The sequence below is a fragment of the Meleagris gallopavo genome, chromosome 19 (genome assembly GCF_000146605.3).
Source record: "Meleagris gallopavo isolate NT-WF06-2002-E0010 breed Aviagen turkey brand Nicholas breeding stock chromosome 19, Turkey_5.1, whole genome shotgun sequence".
Taxonomy (NCBI): Eukaryota; Metazoa; Chordata; class Aves; order Galliformes; family Phasianidae; genus Meleagris; species Meleagris gallopavo.
In genome coordinates this window covers 156180-183540 of record NC_015029.2, presented here as the reverse complement: position 1 = coordinate 183540, position 27361 = coordinate 156180, and the positions used below count along the sequence as shown (strand labels likewise).

Below are 27361 nucleotides of genomic sequence, written 5' to 3'. Positions count from 1 at the left end.
GCCTTGCCGTCTGGCGGCCTCGGGAGGGGGCGGAGCTGGTGCCGGGCTCGAGAGCCCGCTTTGTGCGTGGCCCCGGCGGAGCTGGGCTGGGCTGGGCTGCGATTCTCCGGCTGCAGCCCCTCCGTGCAGAGCGACTGCTCTGATACAGCAGGGGGTTTTAATTTAAAGACAGGCCGTGGGCGGTTTGGAAGGCTGGGGGAAGAAAGCTGGTACAGACGAAGGCCGTGGGGTTTGGGTTTTCTGGAGCAGCAGCTCTGTGGCTCCTGTCCCGTCCGATGGTGGCTCGGAGGGCCGCGGTGGCGGATGGAGACCTCTGGGCACCGAGTGAGCGATGGCGCTGCCGGCACTGCCCCGTGATGCCAGCCGCACTGGCAGCTCCGACCTGTGTCAGTCTGCTGTGATGAGTGGGTGAGTTTGGAAAGAGTCTGTGTGCTGTGAGTCTGCATGGGACGATTTGCCTTCAGTTTTCCCATCTCTTAGCAGTAGTAAGGTCTTTGCAATCCAGGGCTAGAAAGGATGGAGCACACATCTGTGCAGAGCCGGCATTGCCTGAGGATTCGGTCTACTTCACTGTGTTGCTACAAAAATGGTCATCTGAGGTACAAGTCTGTTCTCCTGTTGAGTTTCCTTGGTCCTCTGTGATGGGTCAGCGCTCCTGGTGTTTGCTGCCTCTGCTGCTGCATGCAGAGCCTGGGAAAGCAGCTTTCTTGCCTCGAGAAATGTGTTCATGTGTTCTAGTGCAAATACTACTTGTTTATGGATGGAAAAATTGGTTCAGTCGGGGTCAAGAGCGATTGGTTTCCCTAACAGGGGTACCTGCCTTCTTTAATGCTGCTGCTTGGAAAAATAACGTTTGAGATGTTTAACTGGATCTCAGCTTTATCTGCTGGATTTTTACTGGGGTCTTTTGTGGTCTGCAGAGTGGAAAATATGCTGGGGGGAACAAGTTTGGCACATTTAGGGACCCTAATTAAAGGCAGATGAAGTGCAGGGGCAGGGAGCAGATGCATTTCGGCATGCTTTACCACGGGGGGAGCTTTGCCCTTCCTCTCATGGTGGATCAGGCTTATCGCTTGCACTGGAGCTGCTGTCTCAGGGTGGCACATGCATCCTGTGGTGGAGGCAGGGTTAGGAAATGCGAGTCCATTTCCCCTGGCAGCGCTGAATTGGGTTTTAACATTCAGTCATCTGCTGTGCTGTGTGTCTGCTGCTGCTGCTGGGCTCTGTGTGGGCAGACACAGCTTTCTGCCTCCTCTCTGTACACCTTTTGGCCTTTTTTTTTTCTTAACAGCTGCAAATGTGGAGAGAGGAGGAGTGGTCTGGGAAGGGAACAGAGTGAATGACTGTCACAGAACAGGTGCGTTGCTTTTGCTTTAGGTTTTGCAGAGCTGAGCAGGGAAGGGCAGTGGTGTCATTGGGGCACATGACAAGGCTGCTTGATATCCCTTGGTTTTGACCAGATCCAATGGGTTGCTTGTTGATGTAGGCTCTTGAAAGTAAAGGCATAGATCATTAAGGTTGGAAAAGACTTCTAAGATCATCCAGTCCAACCCAGTGCCACCAATCCTGCCCACTAACACGTTCCTAAATGCCACGTCTCCTCAGTTCTGGAACACCTTCCGGAGTGGTGACTCCACCGCTCCCTGGGCAGCCTGTGCCAGTGCCTGACCACTCTTCTGGAGAGTAAATGTTTCCTAGTATCCAATCTGAACCTCACTGGCACAATTTGAAGCCATCACCTCTTGTCCTGTCGCTGGAGGATGTAGCATGTTGCACCCTGCATTGCTGCATCCTGAAGGCAATGGAAAATCATAATTTCTAAGTTGATGTGGGGATGAAAGGCCATCTGGAGTTAGAGATGAGGTTTGGCAGATGCTCTTGCCCTGATGCAAACATACCGGTTCTAGAGGGGCCCTGCAGGCACCAGCACCCTGCTTTCCACACCCATCTCAGCTGTGGGGTGCTACTGTGTGGCTTTCCTATAGAAACAGGACAGTGACATGTCATGGAAAGCTGTCTTTCCTTCCTGCCCATCCTGATGCAAATAGGGCTTTGGGCTAATGTCAGCAGAGAGCCCTTTGTCAGGCACTGGGGATGGTGCAGTGCTGTGAGGAACAAATGAGTAATGAATGAATGATCTCCTGGAGGAGAACAGTCACAGTCATAAACATATCTGCCCACCCACAGGTTTCAAAGACCTTGAAAGCTTTAACTTGGCTTATCATGGTCGAAATTCTCCCAGGAACGGCCTCAGAAGAGCAGGGTTCCACAGTCCTTCCCATCTGCCCGTCCCCAGTGCAGCCAGCAGCTGTGTTGGCCCCATGGGGCCCTTCTTCAATCACCCACCAGTAGAGGAGAAGCGGCAGTTGGTGTGAGGTGGGTCCATGTCGGCTGTCTGCTTCGCCCGTCCTGTTTCCCCATCTCTCAGGGACAGATGCAGGTGGAGCACAGGGCTTAGGTCCTCTCCAAAGCAGTGCCTTGGGCACTTCTGTCACCAAACCCTTTGCTGATAGCTTTCCACTTGTAAAATTGAGTCACTCCCCACCTGGCTCCCAGAGTGCAGAACTCTGTACTCTGTTTTGTACCCCCTAAACATTCCCCAAATGGGGCAGGGTGTTTGGTGGTGCTCCTGTTCAGTGTTTTTAGAACGAGTCATGTGGGATTGGCCTTGTGACTGCCAAGCTGTTATGTTTTTTCTTCCTTCTGCACCATTTCTGTTTCAAAGGGATCTGTGCGCCTCATCAGTCACCATTTTGCAAAGCAAGCTCAATCAAAGCCTTTGCTGCTGACTGTCTTGGGGAGTGTTTTCCTTTGATTTTTGTCACATTTCTCTTCCTTCAAACCCCCCACAGGTTTCCCATCAGACAGGCAGCAGTTTGACACTTTGTGAGCATGGGAAGTGCTGCTGGGAGTCGTCTACACAGGGACCTCCATAGGTGGTTTGGTGAATCTCTGCTGAAACTTGCCAAATTCTCCATGAAATGACACTGAAATGGTGCCTGAATCCTTAACCTTGCTGGAAGCCAGACTGGCCCAAAATCTCAGTAACCTGAGTGGTTTTGTGGAAACCACTTAAAGCGGGACTTGGTTCAGTGTGTGTAGTTGTGTCTGAGCTGGAGATTGGTGGTCCTTGGAGGTGCCCAAGGCTACACACTTGGCTCCAGGCAGCCTGATAGTAGGGGGCACCCAGCCCGTGGCAGGGGGTTGGAACCAGATGGTCTTTTAAGTCCTTTCCAACCTGAGCCGTTCTGTGATTTCATGATTGCTCTGTGGAGGAGGGGAGCATCCTGTAGCATCCTCTGCAGGACGTCTTTGCATGGAGCTCCTCCCTACCCACGTGTCTGGACAGGGGATTTGCAGCCTGGAGTTTGCACCCTTGCAGGACAGCCTGGGTCTGTTGAGATGCTTGGGTGCCCCAGCACCTGTAGATGGAGAAATCCCAGAGGAGGGCTGTGCCTCTGGTTTGCTTTTCAAAATACGAGCAACTGTGCCCGTGTAGTGCCCACTCAGCCAAGCACACAGCTTCGGGTGCTCCAAACCCTGTGGGGATGCTCTCAGCCCTGCTGCCTGCAGCCGAGGGTCCTTGAGAAAGACCTCAGTGCTCCACATCCCCTCTCCCCTGGCTCCAAAGAAGCCATGACAAAAATCTTCGCATTTTGGAAGGCCATTTTCTTCCCCAGCCTACTACTTGTCAGCCCTCATCTGGGGACAAACACATTTCTGGGAAGAAAATAAAGGCTTGGCTCCCACTCGCTGGCATAACATTTAGGGCATCCCAGCGTGCCGAGGGCATTGTGGGGATTCTTCTGTGGACAAAGGGACAATTGATGAACTGGGTCATGGCAGGAGGAGATGGTACGTGGGAAAAGCAGGGAACAGAGGGAGCTGTGGGAAGGAAGCCATTCCTGTTGCAGGGGCAGCTCCCCACAGCCTATTTGACTGGAGTGGAGCTGTGTGCGCCTGTGCGGGCACCCTGCAGGCAGGGAGGGCGAGTTCCTGCCCCCGTGCTCCCTTGGCAGCTCTCCATGCATCTCGGCTGCAGGGCTGTGGGAGGGTGGGGAGGTTGGTGCAAGTGTTGTGGTGCGAGACCTGGGACAGGAGCTTGGGGAGGGCAGAGCTTCCTTGGCTTCAGCTGGAAGCTTTGGAGCGTCCTTCTGCTGACTGCTGTCTTCTTTGGTAACGGTCTGAGCATGTGCTGACAGAGGAAAATGCTCAAACAGCTCTGTTAAGCACCAGTGGCTTGCGAGGTACCCAGAAGTAGTGCTTGCTCAGACATCAGTGTCAGAAGCCATTTTCCACTTTTCCTGGATTTGCCTTCCCTGCATCTGGGAGAAAGCGATGCTACATCTGGGAAAGTAGGGGTGGCATTGCTTTGGAGGGGTCTGAACATGGTCCTAACAATGGCAGAAAGAGCCTGGGGGGAGAGAGCTGTCGGGAGAAGTATTAGTGAAGAAGCGAGACAGTTTAATAAAGGGATCTGGGGAGTTAGACAAAGATTTGGGATACATAGAGAGGCAGAGAGTTGCTGGGGCATTTCCCCCATATGTCATTCTTCAGGGCTTCTATTGAACAGAGGGCGCCTGCTGAGCCAGGACCCTTTTAAGGTGGCACATTTTGCATTGGCACACTCAGAAGGCTTGTCTGGAAGCCTGCAGTAAAGAGTATGGTGTTAGGCAGTGCCAGGTGAGCTGTGTTAGGAGCAGTTCTGACATGGTGGCTTGTAGCCCAGTGTGAGCTGGTCAGGTCAGGCAGTTTTCCCTAGGTTTTCCTTGGGGTGCACTGTCAGGCGGTGAAGGCAATGCACCCTACCTGTCCTAGACCCACAGAAGGTAGAAGCGAATGTACATTAATGTGACATCTTTACATGCTCGTCTGAAGGAGTCTGAATGCAGCCTACATAAGGCAGGTGTGCCTCATCACAGAGATAGTGCCCGCGGGCGACGTGTGCTCCGGCACGGCGTGTCTGCTCTCCCGCTGTTCTTGCGGCTTCGTCCAGCTCTGTTTCCCGGTGCAGGAGCTGGGTTGGACCACACGTGCTGCTGTCGGCTCCCTCCGGAACGCGCTGCGTTTCAGCTGCCGCCCCGCGATGTGCGAGGCGGGGCTGCTGGCACCGGAGCCCTGCGAGGCGGCGCGGCGCTACGGCGAATCGTCGGACACCTGCTGCCATATGGACCGCTGGCAAAGGCTGCGCACCGCCGTCCGAAGGCTGGAGTTCTGGGAAAGCTTCAGCGCCGAGCTGGTCGGGAGCGGCTTCTTCTCCAAGGTGTACAAGGTGAGAGCACTGGGGCCGACCCGAACCGTGAGGCTGCTGCTCTGGGAGAACTCAGAAATGGGGAAGAGCGACTCTACTGGTCTGAGAGCGACAGGACAAGGGGGGGTGGCTTTTAGCTAGGAGGGGGTGATTGAGGTGAGATGTGAGCCAGAAATCCTTTACTCAGAGGGCGTTTTTAACCGTCTCTCAAGAAGCGCAGAACCAGCGTCCCGCTTGCTGTGCTGCTCTTTAGCCCAGAAGTGCTGTAGTGTCGCACCACTGCTGGTTTTGGGGTGGGGATGGGGCTTGGAGCTCCTTCCCTGCAACCCTCAGCAACCCTCAGCAACCCTCATTTCTTTGAGCAACAAAAGGAAGGGAAGACCTGGCAACTGAGGCAGCATCTCAGAGAGTACAGCGCCACCAGGTCTGCCCACGCCATCCTCCTCCCCGGTGTGGCTGCTGGCACTGAACTTGTTTGCTAGGCTGTGGTGCGGACCCAGTGGAGACAAGCTGGGTCTGGCTGCACTGATGCCTTTACCTTGGCCAGCTGCAGCTGGAGATATGGGTTTTGAGTGAAAATGCAATGAATTTTCTGCAATAGAAGGTGAAAGGGAAATGTCAAAAAATAAAGCTGGAGTGAAATGTTGTGGCTCACATAGAAGACGGTGGAGGAGGACTTGGAACAAGGCAAGACCTTTGTTGGGACTTGACATTTGCTGGGAACTCGAGCTGGATGCTCTGGTTACTGGCGTTCCTCTGGGGTTGGGCAGTCTCAGCCTTGAGCAGTAATAATGCTCCTGCTGGGAAGCACCACAGGGATGGATGGCCACAGAGCCCTCTGCCCACAGCTGCTGTTTTCCAGAGTGATCCCCCACACAATCACCAGCTCCTGGCCCTGTGGTGCTGGCACAGAGGGGCTGTGTGCTGCTTGTGCTGCCCTTGTCCTCTGATTCAGCCTGCGCTTGGGGTCCCTAGTGTGCAGGCTGGCTGTGCACAGACTCACTTGTGCACAGGGGTTCAGGCCGAGAGGTCTGGCATGGCCTTCTGCGTGGGGAACGATGTGCTGCATGGCTGCTGTTTGGGGCAGGCTGAGGAATACTCTGAGTGGCAGGAACCAAACGCTGGCTGTGTGCCTGGAAGAGGCATCTGCAAGAGGCTGGTATCACCTGAAGTCTGATTCCCAGTGACTTGGGCTGGGCCTCCGGTTTGGAAAAAGGAAAAATGGCTTTGCACCCCACTCAAGACACACACTGTGTGAGACCTCGAGGGCTGAACTTTGGCTGTGATCCAGAGCATCTTTTGTACTTACAGCTGTGTGGTTATGACTAATAATTGATGACACCTGAGCAGCAAGTCGGTGTGGTTACAGTGTCCCATCAGGGGATGCTGTCAGAGCCCTGCTCTCTTTTTGGCCTCTGCAGACTGCTGCCAGGCTGTGTTCTATCAGGAAGGAGGAAGCAGCTTGCGTTACTTCCAAGATGATTTGTTTTGTGGTCCTGGTGGTAACAAACCTTTCTCTCCTTTTAGCTCAATGAGGTCTTAACATGCATCTCTGTGTTCTCCTCACCTCTGCTGGTCACCTTAGCCATAAAGCAGCCATAAAGAGAGCAGTGGGTGATGCTATGGGACTCAGACTGCTTCTCTGAAGCCATCTAAGACTGTGTTTGAGCTATTTCACTGTCAAAATAAACAAAAAAACCCCAAAGCTCTAAATGAGAGAAAGTGAAATGTAGGCTCAGGCGGCAGTGGGAATGCGTGGTGTGAGCAGCAGTGATGAGATCCAGGCAGGAGGGAGAGGGGGAGATGGACAGATGAGGCACTGAAGTGAGGGGAGGGGAGAAGGTCAGCTCTTCAGTAACTCAGTGTGGGCAGAGAAACTGCTCCACCAAAGTGACTTAAATTTTGGCTGAGTGTCCTGGTGTGCTGAGGCAGGAGGGAGCTGGCTGTCCCCATTCACCATGCCAGGTGTCACAAAGTGGAACTGGTGTGGGAAGGACAGCACCTTGCTCTTGCTGGTGGCTGTCCAAAGCTCTGGGCAGCAGGGAAACAGGAGCCAGGGCTCTGGCTGGGAAGGGGTGCAGCTGTTTGGAGGGGTTGGCAGACACCTGGAGGCTGACACGTGTCCTGCTCCACCCTTGGCTCCAGGTGACCCACGCTGCTGCTTGTAAAGTGATGGTGGTAAAGATCTACAAGAATGATGTGGATCAGGAGGTGATAGTGCGTGAGATCAGCCTGCTGCAGAAGCTCTCCCACCCCAACATCGTCAGGTAGGCAAGACGTCTGGCCATGGGCAGGGGCACTGGTGGGGGCTGGAGCTGCCTCAGCGTCTCTGTGGCAGTTCTGTGGGGAGGGATCGAACGGAACCTTGATGGCTTGTTTTTTTTGTTTTGATGCATCCTTCTGCTTAGGTACCTTGGGATATGCGTAAAGGATGACAAGCTGTACCCCATTCTGGAGGTAAAAGTTTATTGCCTTTAATTCTGTGTTGGGCAGGCAACGAGATGTGAGTGACTCTGGATGAGCAGACTGCTTTGGGGAGGCTTCTGGTCTGCTCTGCCCCACAGCCTCTCCTGGCTGGAGCTGGGCACAGGTGCTGTGAGGTTCAGGCAGAGTGGCCATGAAGGGTTTCGTGGTGGCCCAGTACCACCAAGGACCAGGACAGGCCAGCATGGTGGAGCAGAGGAGCAGGATTTTAAGAGTAGGCATACTGGGATGCAGCCTGGCAGTACCTTTGAGTTGGCTCTGACACCGTGTTGTGGCTGAATGGGAAAGCCTGGGCTGGCATTGGAAGGCCTTATTTTGTTCCTACACGTGGGAGGCTCCAGGAGACTCTGCGTCCAGCTGCACAGGTGCTGCCTTTTGTCTCTTTACAGTATGTGAATGGGGGCTGCCTGGAGGAGCTCCTGGCCAGCAAAGACATCGCTTTGTCATGGAAGGAGAAAGTGGACTTAGCTTCTGACATCACCAGGGGCATGATCTACCTGCACTCCAAGAACATCTACCACCGAGATCTCAACTCCAAGGTACACAGCTGGAGGGGAGCTGTGTTAGGGGACCCTGCAGAGGCCATGTAGGGCAGTGACCTGGAGACCTCAGGTTGTGGGTGCTCTGCTCCTTCTTGTGGAAAGCAAGGAGTGCTAGCAGGCTGCACCTTACCTTTCAGTCTCACTGCAGAGGTGCAGCCCTGGAAGAAGTTTGTGCTTCTCTGGGGAAATCTGGGAAACCTGCTGGGAGGGTGGCTGAAGAGATGGGAGCCTTTACCTGGTGTCTGGCTGTTAGTGAGAACCGGAGCCATCTAGGCTTTTTACACAGACAGATAGTGATAGGACAAGGGAGAATGGCTTTAAGTTAAAAGAGGCAAGATTTAGGTTAGATGTGGGTGAAATCCTTTACCTACAGGGCAATGAGGTCCCGGCACTGCTGCCCAGAGCTGTGGAGGTACCCAAGGCCGTGGATGGGCCCTGGGCAAACTGAGCTGGGGGACAGCCAGCCCGTGGCAGAACTGGAGCTCAGGGCTGTGAGAGCCCTTCCAATTGGAGCCATTTTCTGTTTGCGGTTTCTGCTGGCTCCCTGGGAGCAGGTGCCAAGGAGTACAATCCTGGGATCTGAATAGGTTACAGTCACTGGGGTTTTTGAGAAAACTCAAGACAATTTTGTAGAAATTCCTTCAGAAGCCATTATTAGGGATGTATAGCTCTGCACAGTGAGTAGGGCCGTGGCTGTGATTTGCCTGCCTTGGGCTATCTGAGCAAAGCTGATGTGCATGTTTCTAGGTCTCTTTCAGATGAAAGGATGTGGATCACCGTATCCATATTGAGTGCCTTTGGGAATCTCGGTGCAGATGTGTCAGGATGGGACAGTGCTGAGGGCCGTATGGTGCCAGGCAGACTGCACTGTGAGGGCACGGGGTGGGCTGAGGAACAGCTCCTTCCCACTACTTCTGGCTTTGGATGTGATCAGCCCAACCCCAGCCTCTGCTGCACGCGCAGGTTGCAGCCTGTCAGTGCAGCAGGGCTCTGTAGCAGCTGGCCCCTTCCTTGCCACATCCCATGCCACATCTCCATGGTCTCCTTTCAGAACTGTCTCATCCGAGTGACACCGCGTGGCCGCGAGGCGCTGGTGGCGGACTTTGGGCTGGCCAGAGAAGTGGTGGAGCTGCCCGTGCAGTATGCGGAGAGGAAGCTGTCCATGGTGGGCTCTGCCTTCTGGATGGCTCCTGAGATGCTGCGGGGAGAGCCCTATGACAGGAAGGTACGGCACCACTTCCAGCTCCTGGCTCATCAGCAGAGCTCCTGCACGAGATGGCAGGCATCCCCTAACGGAGGAACCTGCTGCTGTTGGTGCTCCTCTTTCCTGTAGTTTGCCTTCCATGCAGGCCTGAGCCCACCTCTCCCACCCTTCTTGCAGGTGGATGTGTTTTCCTTTGGCATTGTGCTCTGTGAAATCCTGGGCAGGATCCCAGCGGATCCCGAAGTACTTCCCAGAACTCAGGTAATAATTCCCACAGCCAAATTTAACAGTATTTTCTCCATGATTCTGGACTGCAGCTTCTCTCTGGGCCATGCAGACTTGCACGCATATATGTGTGTGCACTGAGGTGTTACTCCAGAGTTTTAATTGTGAGAAAATATGATGACAAAATTTTCAGTACACGAATGGAATCATCTGTTTATCAAAACTTTGGTTGCACCAACAAAATGAGAAGCGACCCTTTTGTTTACAGGTCTTAATCCAAATGCTCCATTTGGCATTGGCATTTCAACATCTACATTGAAGCGGCAGATGAAACACAACTATCATCAGAAGAGTATGTAGGTTGATCTGAAAGTAATGCCTCCTATTTATTTCCATAGAAATTTAAACACATACAGTGAACATAGTAACATTGTTTGATAGAGTGAATTCTCAGCTACAAAACACTATTTTTCAACGTAGCAGCACCATTAGCTCTGCATTTTTGCCAGTGATGAGCAAGAGATGCATACTGTGCTGTACAAAACCATACCAGCAGAGGTGACCACTGTTGCTGTCACCACTGATGAAATGCACCACCACTCCCTCACTGTGCTCACATCCACTCTTTGGTCTCCATCAATGTTCACAAGCATCAATGAGTGGCACTCACTGGCATTTTTTCTGCATGGAGGAATTCAATTCCGCATGTTTGCTCCATACACACTCCCATGTCATGCACCATTCTGTCACACTGCCCCTCTGCTGCCATCTGTCACACAGCAGCAACACAATGGGATATTGGTGGGAAGGTTTGGCCTCTGCTGCCATCCCATCAACATCTGTTTGTGGTGTTGCGGGCAAACATCATAAAATAGGAGGCAATACTTTCAGATCAGCCCAATATATTTTCAGATTCATTGAGGCTAATTCACAGGTTATTTGAAGACAGTTGGCTTCTCTAGAAATGTGGCCTTTTTATTTCCATATTTACAACATTTCCCTACTGCAAAGTGAAATAGGGAAGCATTTTCCACAACAAGAGTGAAAAAGCCAGTGAGAAAAGAGCGGATTGCTGCTTTCCATGCAGAGCAAAGGCTCCACAGTGCTATGGAAACAGCTGCTGAATCCGGTGGTTCTCAGCAGCTGTTGGAAGCCTGGGTGGTCCTCCACATGTTGGTTCTGCTTTGTGCTGCTTGTTGCTGAGCTCTTCCCGGAGAGTACGTTGCTCTGCAGGAGAGCACAGAGCAAGCAGAAGGGTGTTGCTACATCTCCCTGTTCTGTTAATGACGACCTGTGCCCTCCTGGCAGAGCTGATGGTTCCCTGGTGCCTTTGCCCTTGTGCCATCAGGAAGACAGCTGTGATTGAGACCCTAAAAGCTTCAATCCATGAATGTAGAATCATAAGCAGAGGCTTAGGTGGCAGAGGACCTAAAAGATCATCCAGATACTCCCCCCCACCTTTTATCCTGGTGGCTGGGAGGTGAAAGAAAGGCATTCCAGCTTAGAGGAGTGTAAAATCCGGACAAGGCCCATCTCCATAAGTCAGGTGGGACACACGTTGAGCAGGAGAGGAGCTTGTTTTCCCCCTTTTCCTGGGGAGGTCCCATCCCTCCTGCCAGGCTGGCTACTGCCCCGCTCCCTCTCCTTCCCTCAGGACTATGGCCTGGATGTTGCTGCCTTCTGCAGGATGGTCAGCGGATGTCCCCGGCAGGTGCTGGACCTTGCTGCCTGTTGCTGTCGGGTGAGTCCTGCCTGTTTCTTGTGAGTAACTCACCCCGAGTAGAGCACAAGTGATGCAGCAACTGGCTGTGATTTGTGTGGGGGTGTTCTACCTCTGACAGACGTCCCCTAAAGTGAGGTGTTTGGCGATGGCTCTGCTAAAGTGTTGCTGGGACTGCTCTGTGCCCAGGTTGGAGCGGGGGCTGGGGCGCCTCTGCCAGCGCTGGACAGCCTCAGGGCAGCACAGTGGGGTGACCTGGACTAAGGGGTGCCCCCATCACGTTGCTGGGTTTTCTCTTGTAAGGAGCGCGTGCAGATCTGGACCTCACTGTCCTTCAAAAGGAAAAGGAATGAACTCCAGCTTTGGGAACACCCCAGTGGCACTGGGAGGACTGGGGAGGAGACACTTCCCCCTGTCCCCTCTAGCTTTTCCCCTGATTCTGCTCTGCTCAGGCTGCCTTTGGGCTGAGCAGTTATCATACCCCACTGATGTCAGGAGATGTCAGCTTTCAGCATGTGATGCCAGAAAGCTCTGTGTGCAGGTGCACAGTCTGGGCAGTTCTGGCAATGAGTGAGTGCTGTTTGGCCATGGGGGACCCAGAAGAGCTGCTGCACTGTACCCACCTGTCCGAGATGTCCTCTTCAGTTCTCCCTTCTCATTCCAGGTGGAAGCATTCAAGAGGCCATATTTTTCCGATATCCTGGATGAGTTGGAAGACGTTGCAGAGAGCCTGGAGCCCAGGAAGGACAATCCACTTTTGAGCTGAGCTGTGGGCCCCCTGCAAAGCCCGATGGATGGACTGTAAATGGAGGGTCAGAAGTGAAGAAAGAGGGTGGAGAACGGAAGAACTAAGTGAACCACTGGTATTTATTTAATCATAGTCTCAGTCTCTAATTTCTGAGATTGAAAAATGGACAGGAGACTTAACCAAGGTCTTATCTGAGGTTTTTAACAGATGTAATTCAGACAGCAAACAGCCTTTGTTTGCTTGTTAAAAGTAAATGATCCTGGATGGCAAGTCAGGGACCTGGATTCCCTTGGAGGTTGCTTTCCAAATCCTCTACAGAAATGCAGCCCTCTCTTGCTTCTCTGTGCTCCCTGGGCTCATGGCCTTCTCCTTCCACGTCCCCTCTGTGCTTGGGGAACCTCTGTGGGGGCTGAAGCAAAGCTGGGGGCTTTGAGGCACACAGAGAGCCTCAGAGTTGCCATACGCTTCTAAGCCTTACAACCCTCTTTGGGTGGCCGCACAGGGATGGCTGCATTGTGTACTGATGCTGGTGGGATCCCCTGACATGTGCGTGGGGCATACCAGCATTCAGTGAGGTTTTGGGGAGCAGTGTGGAAGGTGTGCCTCACCAAGGTGTGAGCCAGCCAACCAGTATCTCCTCTCAGAAACTGGTGCTGTGCTCTGTCCCAGTGCTGTGGCTATCTGGATTTCTCCCCACAGCCCTTTGTCAGGGTCGGGAGGTGGGAGAGGTACACCTCTTATCCTTCCACAGGTACCTGTCTCCAGTTCAGTTGGTTGCCAGGCCTCATTGGGAGGGATGTTTTCTACTTAGGACCGAAATGTCTGTGGTTGTCAGTAGGTGTGATGGCTGTGTGGCAGTGGAGCTGTGTCTCTCTTCTTGTACACTGTAGACTCTTGGAGTAGGGGCCCTTTGTGCACCAAAAAGCATTTGTAGATTGTATAATGAGGTGTGCAAATAACATTGCAGACCTACATGTGGACCCTCGAGATCTTGGGCAGAATTTGGTGTCACATGTGGCCCAGTGTCTCTGTGCCCTGGCACCCACACAAAGGAGTGACAGTAGCGTGCCGAGACAGACGCTGTGGTGGAGTGCAGTGTTTTCAGCAGAGATTCCTCATGATAAGGAACATGAAACACACTGAATGGCACCAGGATCATTGGCTCAGCCACATGTCCAGAGAATCCTCCATCTCTGGAGCTACTGTTGTGCTTTTCTGGGTTGTGACAGTTGTGCACAGGAAATCTGCTCGGCAGCAACACACCAGCAAACAGCTTCCTGCTGGGGAGTGCTGCCAGTAGGAGGAGTGAAGCCTTGGGAGAAGGAGATGCAAAAGGATGGAAGCTTTTCAACCTGATGGAAGGCAGAGTTCCCACTTTTTTATTTGACCAGTGTAGTGAAATGGACTGCAAAGGCAGTGGAAACAGCACTGATATACCCTTGTGTCTTCAAGGGCAGCCAGCCACCACCAGCACTGCAGCAGTTGGTCCCTCTGCTGTTGGCTTGCCCCAGACCACCAGCACTGTCCCCAGTTCTTGGACATGGTGTGAGGGTCATTGCAAGCTGGGAACCATCCCTCATGGACCATTAGGGTCTGCAGGCTTTCCTGGAGGCAAAGGGCAGCGGTTGGACATAGGTGGGCTGGGTTATGCAGTTCAGAGCAGGGAATGACACTTTCTATCTGCTGGCATCTGTCTGGCTGTGAGACTGCATCTGCTTGGCATCCTGAGGGCAGCCATGGGTGGATGCAGAGCTGTGTTTCTGTTGGGCTTTCTGTCTGCCCCATCCGCTCCCATGGAATAGACATCTAGCCTAGTGATGCTGAGTCACAGGTGACAGAGGAGATCTTTGTTAGAAGGACTTGTGGTTCTGCTGCTGCCTGGCTCCATGGCCATTTCATCCTGTGCAGAGCGCTGCTGCTGAAACACAGTACCAAACACAATGAACATCTTCATGCTCTGTTAGCAGAGCTGGCAGGATAAAACCTTGGTGAAGATAGAGCACTGTTAGCTGTGAGAAAGTGGTGCTTTGCCTGTGGTGCCACTTGGTGCCCATGGCGTGGGGCTCCTTACAGCATCTGTTGCTTCAACTAGGGGCACAGCAGCAGCACAAGCACCATGCAAAGGGCAATGGGTTCACCTTTTCCATCCCTGCAACCCATGATGAGCTGAAGGGACCAAAGTGCAATGAAATAACTTCTCTTCCCCTGATGCAGCTTGTTTTGTGCTGACTCATAAATGGCACTGGTTATTTTTCAATGCAGCTGCCTTACAAAAACAGCTCAAAAAATCAGAGGGAGATGTTTTCATTTTGACCACCACATCCAGTGCATCCAAATGCAAATTATATGGAGGTGCTGAAGCTGTATTATTACATTCTCGTATAAGCAATTGTTGGTGTTAGGTAGGAAGGAGATCTCCTTCCAAAGCTCCATTCCATAAAGTCTGTCACCTTTCAGTTCTGGCTGTGAAATTTTGGGTGTGTGGAAGAACTGCCGTGTTCCTCCCTGCAAAGAACTGCTGCAGGGCCCCTGGGTGCTGGCAGCAATCCCGCGGGTGTTGGGCTGTCCCAGACACTGCACAGGAGTATCTCTGAAAGTGGCTCTTGTTGGCCACAGGGCTGCTTCCCCTTTTGGCAGGTTGTGCACCAGCCAGCCATCAGAGCTTCTTCCAGCTGCTCACCTCCTGGCTTCCTGCCCTGCAGTGAAGCAGAAAGCAGGTTCTCACTTCAGCCCCTGTGCTTGCCCATCGTGATTTACAGCAGGAGGAACCCAGGGATCCTGTTATTCCTGGTCTTCAGGGCTGCTTCTTTCCAGAGCTGCTGAAGAGCAAACAGAAAATGCAAACCTAATTCTTGAGCTTTCTGGGACACAGAAAAGCTGAAGTGAGCAGTGACCACCGGGATCAGTCAGAGACTGACGGGTTGTTCTGCTTTTCTTCTGGAGAGACTCATGGGAAGGACAGCTAGCAAGAGAGAATAGATGGCATGCTGACAGTTTGGAGGTATGTTCCTTTAGGGCATGTCCTTTACAATGTCTCAAGACTCCTCCCTGCATCTTCCCACACTATCAGGTGTAGGAGCTGATGGAGGTGTGAGAACCACTCTTGGAAAAGTGAGATCTCTGGGTTGGGCACTGTGACAGTCACCAAACCTTGGAGGCTGCATGGAGGAAGGTGCTCTTCCTCAATCTCCAGTTACAGCAATGCCCTGTGTGCTCGGGGTCTGCTTCCTTCTCCTGCAACTCCAAGCAGCAGGACCTTTGCTGTGTGTCTTCTTTAGGGTCACTATACCCCAGACTGCATCAACTTCACTAAGTTCCAAGTAACTACAGAGGAAATCCATGTGGACTAGTGTATATTGGACATGACGTATGTCTCCCCAGGGAAATCCTGACCTAATGCTTCAGTTCTTCCTGGCTGGAGTCTGTGCAAGCCCTCTCCATGGCTGCTGTAGCTATGGGACTTGGGGAGGGCTATCAAGCCCTGAGGACCTGCTCCTTCACACAGCTGTATCACCGCAGGGAGCGCTTTCTTGCCTTGCAGAAGAGGCTGCAGTGCCAACTCACTGTGCTGGCTGAGCGATGCAAGAGAGCATCATTCTCCAGCCAGGTGCCACCCATCTCCCCCAGCACTGGTGGTGGTGTGGGCACAAGGAGCTGGGAAGGGACAGCTCCAGCTCAGTTGACCTTGGGGGTCAGCTTGCTACACACTTGTGCACTAAGTGTGATAAATATGGGATCCTGCAGAACTCACACAAAGAAATACACTGTTTCCACTGATATCAATCAGTGTCACTGTAATGCAGTTAGCACTTGGTTTACATGGTGTCTCCTGCAAGGCTTAATTTGGGACTGCTGTAGTGTCCTAGTATCACACGCTGCTGGAGAGACTGTTTTTTCCAGCTCTTGGTCCACAGTAGCAAAAGAGAGATCCTGAAAACACGGGAATGGCTGGAGCTGGCTCTGGGCCTTTCCAGTCTGTTGTGGGATTTGTTGGGCAGTGGGGAAGAGAATTTAATGCCTTTCCGACAGCTCTTGGATCCAACGGGAAAAAAGGCTACAAAAATACTGAAGGTTTCGTGTACGTAGATTAGAGACAAAAATACCAGTATGTGCCATGTAGAGTAATACCATCTGAGAGTTTTACTGAAAAACAGTAGCCTTACCACCAAGGTAGTCTTTACATCAAATCTTTACATCAGAGTAATGCACTTTTCAGAAAAGCTTACTTAGCATTGGTAGGGTTGCTGGAATAGAGCAGGATTAAAGTCAGGGCTTACAGAAGCTCAAAGCAGTACTGTTCTGATCTCCAAAGGCTACAGCTGCTCTGGGCCAACGACACAGCTTACAATGTTCTTCTTGGTCTGATCTTGCCCTCAAACAATGTGATGTTTTCTGTATTCTATTGGCTGTTGAATGGCACCTGCCAGTGCCAGTCAGACATCCTCCTGTGCTATTAAATTGGCCTAAATTTCATTTCTGTTTGTTTATGGGAGTAATGGTATTCTTTGCCCGTCTTCCAGTTGATGCCATCAGCATAGCTCCCATGTGCACCCAGCCAGTACATGTGGTTGAGATTAGAGTAGTGGCAGTCATTGTACCACCACGCTCCCTTGTAGGCTGTGGCACAGCTGAAGGAGCTCATGTCATTGTCCATATCTGCTGTTGAAAATGACATGTCCTTGTGGTATGATAAGGAGTCTCCTGCAGGGAGAACACACAGTTACTGCAGTAATGCAAAAGGGAACCTCATGTTCCTGAGCACCAACTGCAGGGCAGCAGGGGCCTGGCTGGATGTAAGGTAGTTTGTATGAATCCCATTCTCTTGGTTGCCTGCACAGTCTCCTTGGTCACCCAGAAAAGGAGCGGTATCCTGAGTTCTGCTAGGACTGCTAACACACGCAGCATGGCTGTGCAGCACATGGGCCAGATTCTGGCTGCAGTCACACAGGTGTCCATTCTCTTGCACCACTTGCATTCTCTGCACTTACTGAGGTCTGGACCAGCAGACAGTGTAAAAGCCTCATAAACCCAGAGCACTGCTATCTCACTTGTTGGTTTCACTCATTCCCACATGAAGGATATTGAATTTTGCAGAGGATTTGTATGTTTTTTAAGAAGAAACAACAACATAACCCCAATATACCAGGAATTCCTGGTAACCTGATTCTGCATTTGTTGCTAAAGTATGTGGCAGGGCTTGTAGGTAGCGCTCTGGGTCATATATCTGCAGGGGGTGGATATCCCTTTCCTTCCCTGCACCCAGAGGTCACTGCACCTGGGTCACCATAGGCAGTTTTTAAATACTGACCCAAAATGTAGGTTGTGCAAGGACTCTATGTGACACTGCTCTAGGCTGTAAATGCTGAATGTTTCTGAAACACTTTGGTAAAGTCCTTCCCAGTAAGTTGCTCACTTAGCAGCATTGCCGTCAAGGAAGTCTCCCAGAACCAGTTTGTATTTCTGAGGCTCTCCTAAAACTCAGAAGGAAGCATACTTGGCAAAATAGTAGTTGTTGTCAAAGTCTCTCAGGTCAATGTGGAGTTCACAGGCTCCTAAAAGAGGAGGACAGTGGTTCTGTGGGGGTGGTGAACATTCAACTAGGATTCAGAAGCAAGGGGTAAAGGAGCCCTCAGCTGACTTGAGAGGAGCTGCCACTGCTGTAGAGATTGTAATAGACTTCAAATTCCTGCACAACAGCCTGTCCTGCACATCATTGTGAATCCAAGGCTGTCTGTGGGCATCATGACTGTCCTCGCAGTCACAATAGGGACTGCAGGAGCCTGCATGCTGGTTAGGATTACCTTTGGGGTCCAGAAGGAATGTGGGATGCTCAAATCTGTTATTGGCAGTGCTGTGCAGTGATTGCATTCTGCCCCAGTCCAGGGAGCAGGCAGCCCTTACCCAGAGAGGTGAGGAAGTGGAGGTTGTCATTCCCCAGCCAGAACTCTGTCAGCTGGTTGCCAAATCCTCGTTTGTATGAATTCCAATCTCGCAAAAAATTCACTGACCCATCCAAGCATCTCTGGAAAACCTATGGGAAATGAGAATTCCATCCCTGCCAGTCGTTCTGCCCCAGAAGAAGCCCCACTGCCTGCCTGCTGGTGCATGGCCTCAGCAAAGCCCCACTGCATACACCACTCCAGAGGGCAGCTGGGAGTGCTGAACCAGACTGGAGATCTCTCTCGCAAATTCCCTTCATCATGTGCTTGGAAATGAGGAGCTTGCTGGCTGAACAGGAATGGGTGGGTTTGGGGTGCTCAGCCTGCTCCCAGAGACATCTCCCCAAAGAATCCCCTGCTTTCACCCAGGCTTGGTCACAGGAACTTCAGTTGCCCTCTCCACCTGGCTTCACGGTGTGCTTGCCCTCTCTCTCTCATGCCTTTCTCCCTTTTTATTGCTATTCTAGTGCTATCATTTGAAGTATCAATAAAAATAACAGTAGGGAAATAAAAGCTTCCTTTTCCCCATCCTACTCACAATCCATCCTCCACCATCCATGTCCATATCGCAGAAGACAGTGGTAGCATTGCAGCCTTGGGGGTGGATGGTGTACCATCCACTCAGGATCTTCCCTTTATCCAGCAGCTCTTAGCAGTTCCTGGCTTTTGAGCAGACTAGGGAGAGTGGAAGTGAAAGGAGTTACAGTGTGCTCACTGCAACAGAGAGCACTGCAGCCCCATGCCCAGAGCTGTCAGCCTCACGGGTGTACACCTACGTGAGACAAATCCCGCTGCTCCTTGAGCCACTACATCACAGAGTGCTGGGCAGTTTCTAAAAGATAGATGTGCTCAGATCCCTCTCATCTGCAAGGAGGCTTTGGAGGGTCTGAGTGATGCGCTTACCAGATGTAGGTGTCCTTACCTACCCCAGCCAGGAGGAATTACAAGGAGGCACACAGAAGCTGCACGTGGCTGTGAGAAGCAAACAGGTTAACTGCTATTTCCTTACTCTGCCTTTTGGTCTCACTACAGATTGGTTACTGCTGCTGCCTTGGCCTGACCTCTGGTGCAGGGCTTCTGCCTTGCTGTCGTCACTGTGTTGTTCCACAGTGCTGATGGTGGCACAAAAGGCCCAGGACGGAACTCATCCAAAGGTTCTGGAAATCCTGGCTCTCCTTTTGCTTCTGTTGGGCAAACAACACCATGGATTTCTCTGCCTTCCACATCTGGTCCTTCCTTCTCCCACAACAATGCTGTTTGCTTTTCAAGCCAAATCCTGAGCCCCAGCCCCACGCCCAGCCGTGACACCCAGCACCGCCAGCACCAGCCCCCGCTCACCCCATAGCACAGCTGTGCAGGGATGCAGCATGGTGTTGGATGCAGAGGAAGGGGATTTTGAGACTGTGCAGAACTTACTGTGGGATGTTGAGGGTGGGATCCAAAGGTGCAAAAAAAGGATGGATTTAAGTGATTTGTGAAGGAAGGAGAGGAGTAGGGGGATACAAATGGCGGGTGGAGAAGATAGATAGCTGATCTGTACTTGTGTGGCTATGCCCTGTCCTGATAACCACTTCTATCGTCTTTCTAACATTGTCCCAGGTGAGAGCTGTCTGTTCTGTGTGTCTGTATGGGAAGAACACAGCACTTTGGAGGAGGGCTGCCCAGGTGCCAGCAGCCAGTGGGACAGAGCCAGGGCAGCTACTGGCAGTGTGAGTGAGAGTCAATAAATGTGAATAGAAACATTCTCTATAGTGGGCTGCTGTCCTGCTCAGCTGTTGCTGCTTCCTGTGCTAATCTGAGTGCTCTGAGTGTCTGTGAAGATGGACATGTATATATGTGTGTTTGTGTATATATTTGTATATATATGTACTACATGTATATAAGTTCCTCTGAAAGTAATGCCTCCTATTTCCTTGGAATCTACAACAGATACAGTGAGCACAGTAACACTGTTTGATAGAACAAATTATCAGATACAGATCAGATTACAAAAGACAGATTTTCAACATAGTCACCACCATTAGCTCTGCTTTTTCAAACAAAAACCTGTATACTGTGTTTATATAAACCTGCGCCGGCAGAAGTGACCCACTGTAGCCATTGCCACTGCTGAAACACACCACCCACCCCTCACTGTGCTCACATCCACTCTTTGGTCTCCATCAATGTTCACCAGCATCAGTGAATGGCACCCATTGATATTTTTTCCGCATAGAATAATTTAATGACTCCCTCTGCTCCATACACACTCCCATGTCACGCACCATTCTGTCACACTGCCCCTCTGCTGCCATCTGTCACACAGCAGCAACACAACGGGATATTGGTGGGAAGGTTTGGCCTCTGCTGCCATCTCACCAACGTCTGTTTCTGGTGTTGCGGGCCAACATCATAAAACAGGAGGCAGTACTTTCAGATCAGCCCTTGTAAATTATCTATATTTATTTAAAGTGTATGTATGCCTACTGGGAGTGAACCTTCAGCCTCGCTACCAGTTGGACCTGGGGACATGGAGCCTCATTGTCCTGGGGCTTTTGGACCCCTAATGAGATTTTTTCCTCCGCCAGCTGGTTAGGGGCCAGGATATCCATAAGGCAAGGCTGACATAACCCACATCTCTATTGGACCTGTATGCTTTGCCTACCCACTGAGTGGGGTGCAATACTTTGTGCCATAGACTCCCATTGTGATGGGACACACGGAACAGGAATAGGTGGGAGTGGGAAGGAGTTGGAACACACCCAAGGAGGGAAGCAGGGTCAAAAGCTCCAACAGGGGAACAGTTACTGCTGGGAAGGGCTTTAGGAGGTGTTCTGGGAGCAGCTGTGACAGCTGGAGCAAACTAGTGACCATGCTCCCATGCTGTGGGCAGCTCTTGTTGGTGACAGATTTGGAGAGGGGCTGCTCACATTGCCTGGGGCAGCAGCAAGCTGTGAGCCCCTGCAGCCCAGGCCCTGCAGTGCGGGGTGGCTGTTGTCAGACAGCTCTGCCCACTGCCATTCAGGGTGCCTTTATTTTTCTATAGCTGCTCCCACCTGGTGTGTTTTTCCAGAGTGACTCAGAGTGGAAGCTGACACATCATAAATTCAGCTCTGCATTGTTTACCTTTTGGTCCTGGCAATCCAGGGTCTGCAGCTGATCCTGCACGAGACAAGAGGAAATGTTCATCACAGGTGGCTCAAAGAGAGTGAATTACTTCAGCTCCCCAAACAGCTGTTCCTGCCCCTCCAGGTATATCCCAAAATGTACAGGGGAGACTGCTGGAAATGGTGCAAAGCCACACTGCTCTGCTAACTGCCTTGGCTGAAGACAGGGCCAGCAGTGCTCCCTATATCAGCAGCAGGTTGCAGGCAAGAGGTAAGTGCCTGTCCTCCCTCTTGTGTAGGCTTTCTGTTTCCAATCTGGGATCTGTGAGATTTCAAGCAATAGGTGCTGTTTGTTTTGCAGGAGGTCACCCACCTCCTGCTGGGAGTTTCTGCTGAAGTTTTCGGTTCATTTGACTAGGAAATATGCACATATTCAACATGCAAAGGGACTGCTTCCCCAGCTGTTCACTGTGCCACACAGTTCTAGGTGGCACCTTGTTCTGGGAGCTGGAAGTAGCAGTTTGTTTCCAGAGACTGGGCATGGCTTTGAACCCTTCATGAAGCACAGTCCAACATGCTTTCATGAAGTTGTGCCCCCAGCTTGTGCAGAGCCAGAGGTGAAATAAGCCAGCTCCTCATTTTGGGGATGGTCAGCCAATTCCTTCCTTGCTTCACCCTGTACCAGCCATCTCCACTCCAGAAATAGGAGAATGGGGAGGGATCTGATTTTAGGGGATTGATAAGAGAAACTTTGTAAAGAAGAGTAATATCTTCCTCTGAGATGTGGTCCCACCCAAGGACGCAGTTCCCAGTACCCTGTGCCAGATCCACATCTCAAATCTGTCCGACCTATACTACTTCAGAGCTGTTTCTTAAGAGTTTCATTTCTGTAGATCCAGTTATCCTATGTACACCCTGAATATTTTATGGATTAAAATGGGTTACCTTTTGTACCAGGTGGTCCTGCTTTCCCAGGGGATGCCTTGATTCCCATTTCTCCTACAAGAAAAAACAAAGTTCATATGTGTGCACTGCAGTGTGACCAGAGGGAAGGTAATACAGAAGTGGAGACAGCTGGGCCTCAACTTCTACAAAAGGAAGGAAGCTGTTTTTTTTTCCCATCAGATCATACTTGACAACATATCTCACTCCATTTCTTCTGCTAAAGCTATATTATACTGGTACTGGGCAGCCTGATCTGGTGGTTGGCAAGCCTGCCCACAGCAGGGGGTTGGAATAACGATGATCTTTATGTTACCTTCCAACTCGAGCCTTTCTATGACTCTATGATTCTATGATACTGCCAAAGTCCTGGTTTACAGCTCACATGTGAATTCCTATGAACTTTGCATACCCTGGAGCCAGTCTGTGGCTTCTGCTGCAGCGGAGCTGCTCCCTCTACTGATGTGATTCACTTTCCCTGTGAGTTGGCTATGAAAAACTCCAGGGACCCCTGTGGGTAGGGGGTGTCCCCTACACATATCTTTCTACGAACGAAAAAGCGGTCTGATATCTTTGGAATCTTACCTTTTGTTCCTGAAAGGCCTGGTTTTCCCTTTGGGCCAGCTGCACCTGGGATCCCTGGGCACCCTTGAAGAACAGCAAGTCGGTCTGCCTCACCAAGTCCCACTATTTTTACCTCTGCGTAAATGCACACATTCATCATGGAGATTATTATGATTCTGAAATATTTGGTATAAGAAGTTGAGCCCTTTGGGCTTCAGAAACAGTGCGAAAGGCAAAGACAGGCAGAAGTCATGTCCTACCTGAGGATGGGAGCTCAGCATGATTGTATGAGTTAGAAGAGAAAGGCATGGAACCTCTCTAACTTCAGGGGAGTTTACTGGGAGAGAAGGCTGTTATATGGGACATTACATGCATGACAAAGGTACTATAGCTTGATAAAACAAAAGATGTGAGGTGTCCTGTGGTGTATTGATGGCAAAGAGTTAATGGCATTGACGGGTCTGGACTGTAAATGTCCTGTCCCATTTTATGACACCAGCTCAGTTTCAAATCACACCTTTTGCCTTCCTGGGCAACACAGACAGAAAACTGCATTGTGTGGTGTCCCTGAGCTGCCAGGTTGCAGGCACACAGCACACACTGGATTGTCCCTTCACACAGCTCCGCATCCGGCAGAACTTGGGCAGATCCACAGATGGACATCTTGCACTGGGATGGAAAACCCAGAATCGGGAAACCTGTTCCTGGAGACCCACTGCTGAAGGGACCTCTGACCAGAGCCAGCAGCTTTGTAAGGCCGCAGCTGAGGCTTTATCACCCACTCCCAGCCTTCCATTTACAGCTGAATTAAAAAGGTGCACAGAAGGAAAAATCCCCCCCTCTCCTCCAGGGCCTTGTAACGGCCCTTGTGCCAGGTGGGCAGACTGAACAGCCTGCCCCAGGCACCGGCAGCAGGACTGGTGTGGCACTCACCTGGACAGGTATCCTGGGTGCTACAGGTGGTGGCTGATGCACTGAGCAGGGTGAGGAGGATGGGGGCTGCCCTCCCCATCACCAGCACAGCGCTCTGCTCTCTGCTCCCCTTCTCTGTGCCCCAGGAGCTCTGGTTGGTACTGAGCTGTCTCAGGCTTTTACATGACCAAAAAATCCCGTGTAAACTCCACCTCTGTGCTTGCCCATTGCCTGGGTCCCCAGTCTGTGTCTGCAGAGCTTCTTCCTCGATCAGTAGCTTCCCATGGACCCACGGAAAGCTCTCAGGCAGATGTTTCAGTTTAGACATGATTCAGGACTAATTTGGCATTAAAACTCGGCATATCTGGGACAGGTGAGGGTGGGAAGAGGATGGCTGATGTCTTTTTCCCAGCTTTTATTTTCCCCAGCTCCCAATCAAGGTTAAAGGTGAGGTGTTCAGTTTTGCTTTGCTGTTTCTACGTTATGCACATTTGTGGTAGCACTACACGAGGCACAGACTGCCTCTGTCTGAGCCTCTTATTAGCTTTGGATACAAAGCCCTTAAAGTTTATGAATATTAGCAGAGGGTTTAATTTAAGCTTTTTCTCCTTATTCTTCCATCCCATCAGCAGAGAGAGTGACTTCTTGGAGTTTTTCACAGCTATCAGGATATCAGAGGTAAAACCTCAAACTCTCCTCAAGCATTCCCTTTTGCAATGAAGCCCCTTTAACACCCCAAACTCAAAATGTAGATGAAAGCCTACTTTAATACTAAGCAAATGGGAGAAGGCAGGGGAGAGACGAGAGAAGTATTTGGTTCTTTCTTCAATTCGGTATCCCCAAATGGCTCATATGCTGCAGGAGACACAGTCACTTTTGGAAGCAAGGGAGAAACTGCCAATGTATCATTGGCCAATGTAAGTTCAAAGTAGGTCAGGTCCCTGGGGGTAGTCTCTGAAATTGGCCTAGTGATCAATATGTCCTAAATTGCTTCTCTTCACCCTGTGGCCCAGTGAAGATCACACAGTGCCACTGTTTACGCCATCAGAACTCTTTTTTTTCCTGTTCTCCTTTGAGCCCTGGGAAAAGTCCTGTCAACCTTGAAAGCCCCGTATCTCCTTGGAGATGCAGAAAGGAATTTAAAGCACGTTGCATGAATAGGGACTGCCTCTGAACACTGCCAGTCATCTCTTCAACTCCAGAGATGTGAACATCCGGAGTGAAGTCTCCAGAACTGACCTGATTTGCAAAGCCTCAAGAAAACAAGCTTAGCAAATGAGAAGGCACAGATTGACAACAGATCTCCAAAAGTGTGTGTGGGAACATGAAAACTACGCAGCAGAGAATTTAGCACTGGTTAATGTGAAGTCATAGGTGAAATCCTGGCTCCTGCTTGGGTCCTACTCTGTACCATAGCTAAGGATATTGCTATGCGACTCCTAGAGCTGCCAGAATGGCTGACAGTTGGTACTGGGGAGCTTGAAAGAGCAACTCTGTCAGCTCTAAGTCAGCACACTTCAGGCAGTGTGGGATAGCAACTCACCTGAGAGCCAGCCGCATGGCAGGTGCCTTTGGGGAGCTTCGAAGACTTGCATTGCTAGGATGGTGTGCTCTGATCTTCGAGGGTAGTGTATCATCCAAACCAAAAAGGGGAGATCTGGGTTCCCCTTGCCTGGGCTATGCTATTTACACCTCTTCACTATGTGCCAGTAAGAAAGTTTTCAGGTGTCTTTTCGTGAACACTTACATTTCCAATGGATAATTTCTTTAGTTCACTACTGATCTTACCATCTGTGCTGGGGACATTTGCCCAAACTAAGCAATGTTTCCAAAGGATGTTGCTTGATTTTCCCTTTCTGCTTCTGAGTTTTGTAACTGCACTGTGTTTTCAAGTGCTTGAGTGCCTCACTTCTAAGAGCTGTGCTGTGCCTTTGGTTTGCATATGATGTGCAACGTAGCTTCCAGGAGATCCTGAGGCTCCAAAAAGGCACAGGTAAGTGGCAGAGTTTCTCAAGACAGTTTTCCTTACCCGGGGGGAGAAAATGTAGGGAAACAAAGAGAGAATTTCCTCCTGCCCATACCCTTGCTGTGCTGCTGAACAAAGTGTCACTCTACTTTCCCAGGAAAGCTTCAATGGAAGTTCTGTGCTATCAGAAGAGTGGGCTGGTGGTTTCACTGGTCTTGACTGGTGCCCACATAACCACCCTCCGATAACGTCTGCTGTAGCATGTCTTTATACTGAGCAGCCAGACAATGCAGTGATGTAAGAACATAAACATCCTCTTGAACCTGCATCTTCCTTTCCTCATATTTCCATAAATTGTTTATTCAGGACACAGTGGTTTCCTCATTTCAAGAGTCAGTTAGGACACATATCTATCAGTTATTGCATGCCAGCTGCGTGGCCTTGCTGAGCATTTGCTTTGCTTCGTTTCCTCTGAGAGCTGCTGTCATGGAGCCGTTGCTTAATTCTCCCTGTGGTGATAAATGGAGGTTGCCTACAAGAAAGGCTTTCGAGTGGTTTCTTTTCTACCAACCTCTCTGTGAAACTCTGCTTCAGCCGGGTATTTTCTGCTTAGGATAGGCAGAGGCAGCTTTTAACCCTTCCTGCTATGATGAACCCCGAACAGTGGAAAGGTAACTCCCAAGCCCTTTTTCTTTGCTGATATTCTGGAAACTAAAAGTGTATATTTTTCATTAAAAACAGAGGAAATACAAAAGCTGATAAAGAGCTTAAGTTTTTTGTTTAAAGCTTGTTTCACAGGTTTAGCGCTCATTGGAGGCTAAGGAAAACCTCCTGTTTGTTTTACTGTAAATTCATTTCAGATTGACTGTTTTCACAGAAAAATGTATGAGCTGGCTTCTCAAATAAGATAGCCCATGGCATCCTAACAGAAGCATTGCTTAAGACACAGATGACATACGTTCTGAGTCACTGTGACCTCTCCAGGCAAAAAGCCTGCAATCCGGTGATCTGCAGTGCTTGACTTCCATGCTGCTCGTGTTCACCTTCTAATACTGCCACAAAAGGATCTGTTTAATTAAAGAGGAGACAAAAGGTGTTCTTCCTCTGCTTGCTCTTCAACAAGAGGAAAAATTACTCCACTTCCAATTTTTCCCCCTCTTGCCCTTAAGTCTCCGCTTAGACTCACAATGCCTAACATCACTAAAATCACCTAAAATACCATCCCTCTTTGGGAGACAAAGAAGTGTGTGAACAGCTCTCTGGTTTCTGAATGCAGTGAATGGATTACAAATTTAAAATGTGTCACACAAGTCACTATAACTCAGAATAACTCAAAAGAATAAGATGAAATATGAACAAAACAAGCCTATGCTGCTGTATTCAGAAATGGGAAGGCAGTCTCTTCCAGCAGCCCCAGCCCCAGACCCTCTTGCCCGGCTGCTGCACCAAGGTTTCTGCCCATGCCAACTTGTGTTGCTGCACTCACAGCACACTTGCACGTCCCCCCAAGGCACACCCAAAGGCCTCCGACCTCCCGATACCTTGGCCCGGACCCACAACCTCCCTGCACACCAGCTGGTCCGGCCCAAAGGACCTCGTACAGCAGGCCGAGGAAGATGGACAGGCTGTGTGAGACACATGGTGCTATTCCAGCTGCCGCACCTTGGGCACCTTACAGCCACCAGGTCCCCGCCCTGCAGTGCGCAGGGACACCCAGAGCTCAGCAGTGCTCACAGCCCCAGCAGCCTGACCGTGGCTGTCTGCAGGGACGGGGCATC

The 27361-nt window shown here is 50.9% G+C and overlaps 1 protein-coding gene and 1 pseudogene across 3 annotated transcripts; one reads left to right on the top strand and one right to left on the bottom strand.

The window, feature by feature from the left end:
• Positions 1–1277: 1277 nt before the first annotated feature.
• On the top strand, positions 1278–23644 carry LOC100543691 (dual specificity testis-specific protein kinase 1-like). Of its 3 annotated transcripts, XR_004161644.1 has the most exons (11): positions 1278–1357; positions 5015–5272; positions 7397–7518; positions 7660–7708; positions 8125–8274; positions 9329–9502; positions 9659–9742; positions 11361–11447; positions 12091–12289; positions 19713–21470; positions 22157–23644. XR_004161644.1 is itself a non-coding variant. In XM_010720666.3 (9 exons), exons 1-9 carry the CDS (start codon positions 1340–1342, stop codon positions 12190–12192), a joined length of 1044 nt encoding a protein of 347 aa, XP_010718968.1. In that variant the 5' UTR covers positions 1278–1339; the 3' UTR covers positions 12193–16619. The 3 variants fall into 3 exon arrangements, 1 of the variants encoding a protein (XP_010718968.1); XR_004161643.1 differs by having other exon boundaries at positions 19713–23644; XM_010720666.3 differs by lacking the exons at positions 19713–21470; positions 22157–23644 and having other exon boundaries at positions 12091–16619.
• Positions 16619–23902, bottom strand: LOC100543537 (annotated as a pseudogene).
• Positions 23903–27361: the final 3459 nt, after the last annotated feature.

Excerpts from the sequence above, each read along its gene's own strand:
- LOC100543691 (XM_010720666.3), top strand. Across the intron at positions 7,519-7,659 it reads TCCCACCCCAACATCGTCAG|GTACCTTGGGATATGCGTAA; the intron begins GTAGGCAAGACG and ends CCTTCTGCTTAG. Across the intron at positions 9,743-11,360 it reads AAGTACTTCCCAGAACTCAG|GACTATGGCCTGGATGTTGC; the intron begins GTAATAATTCCC and ends TCCTTCCCTCAG.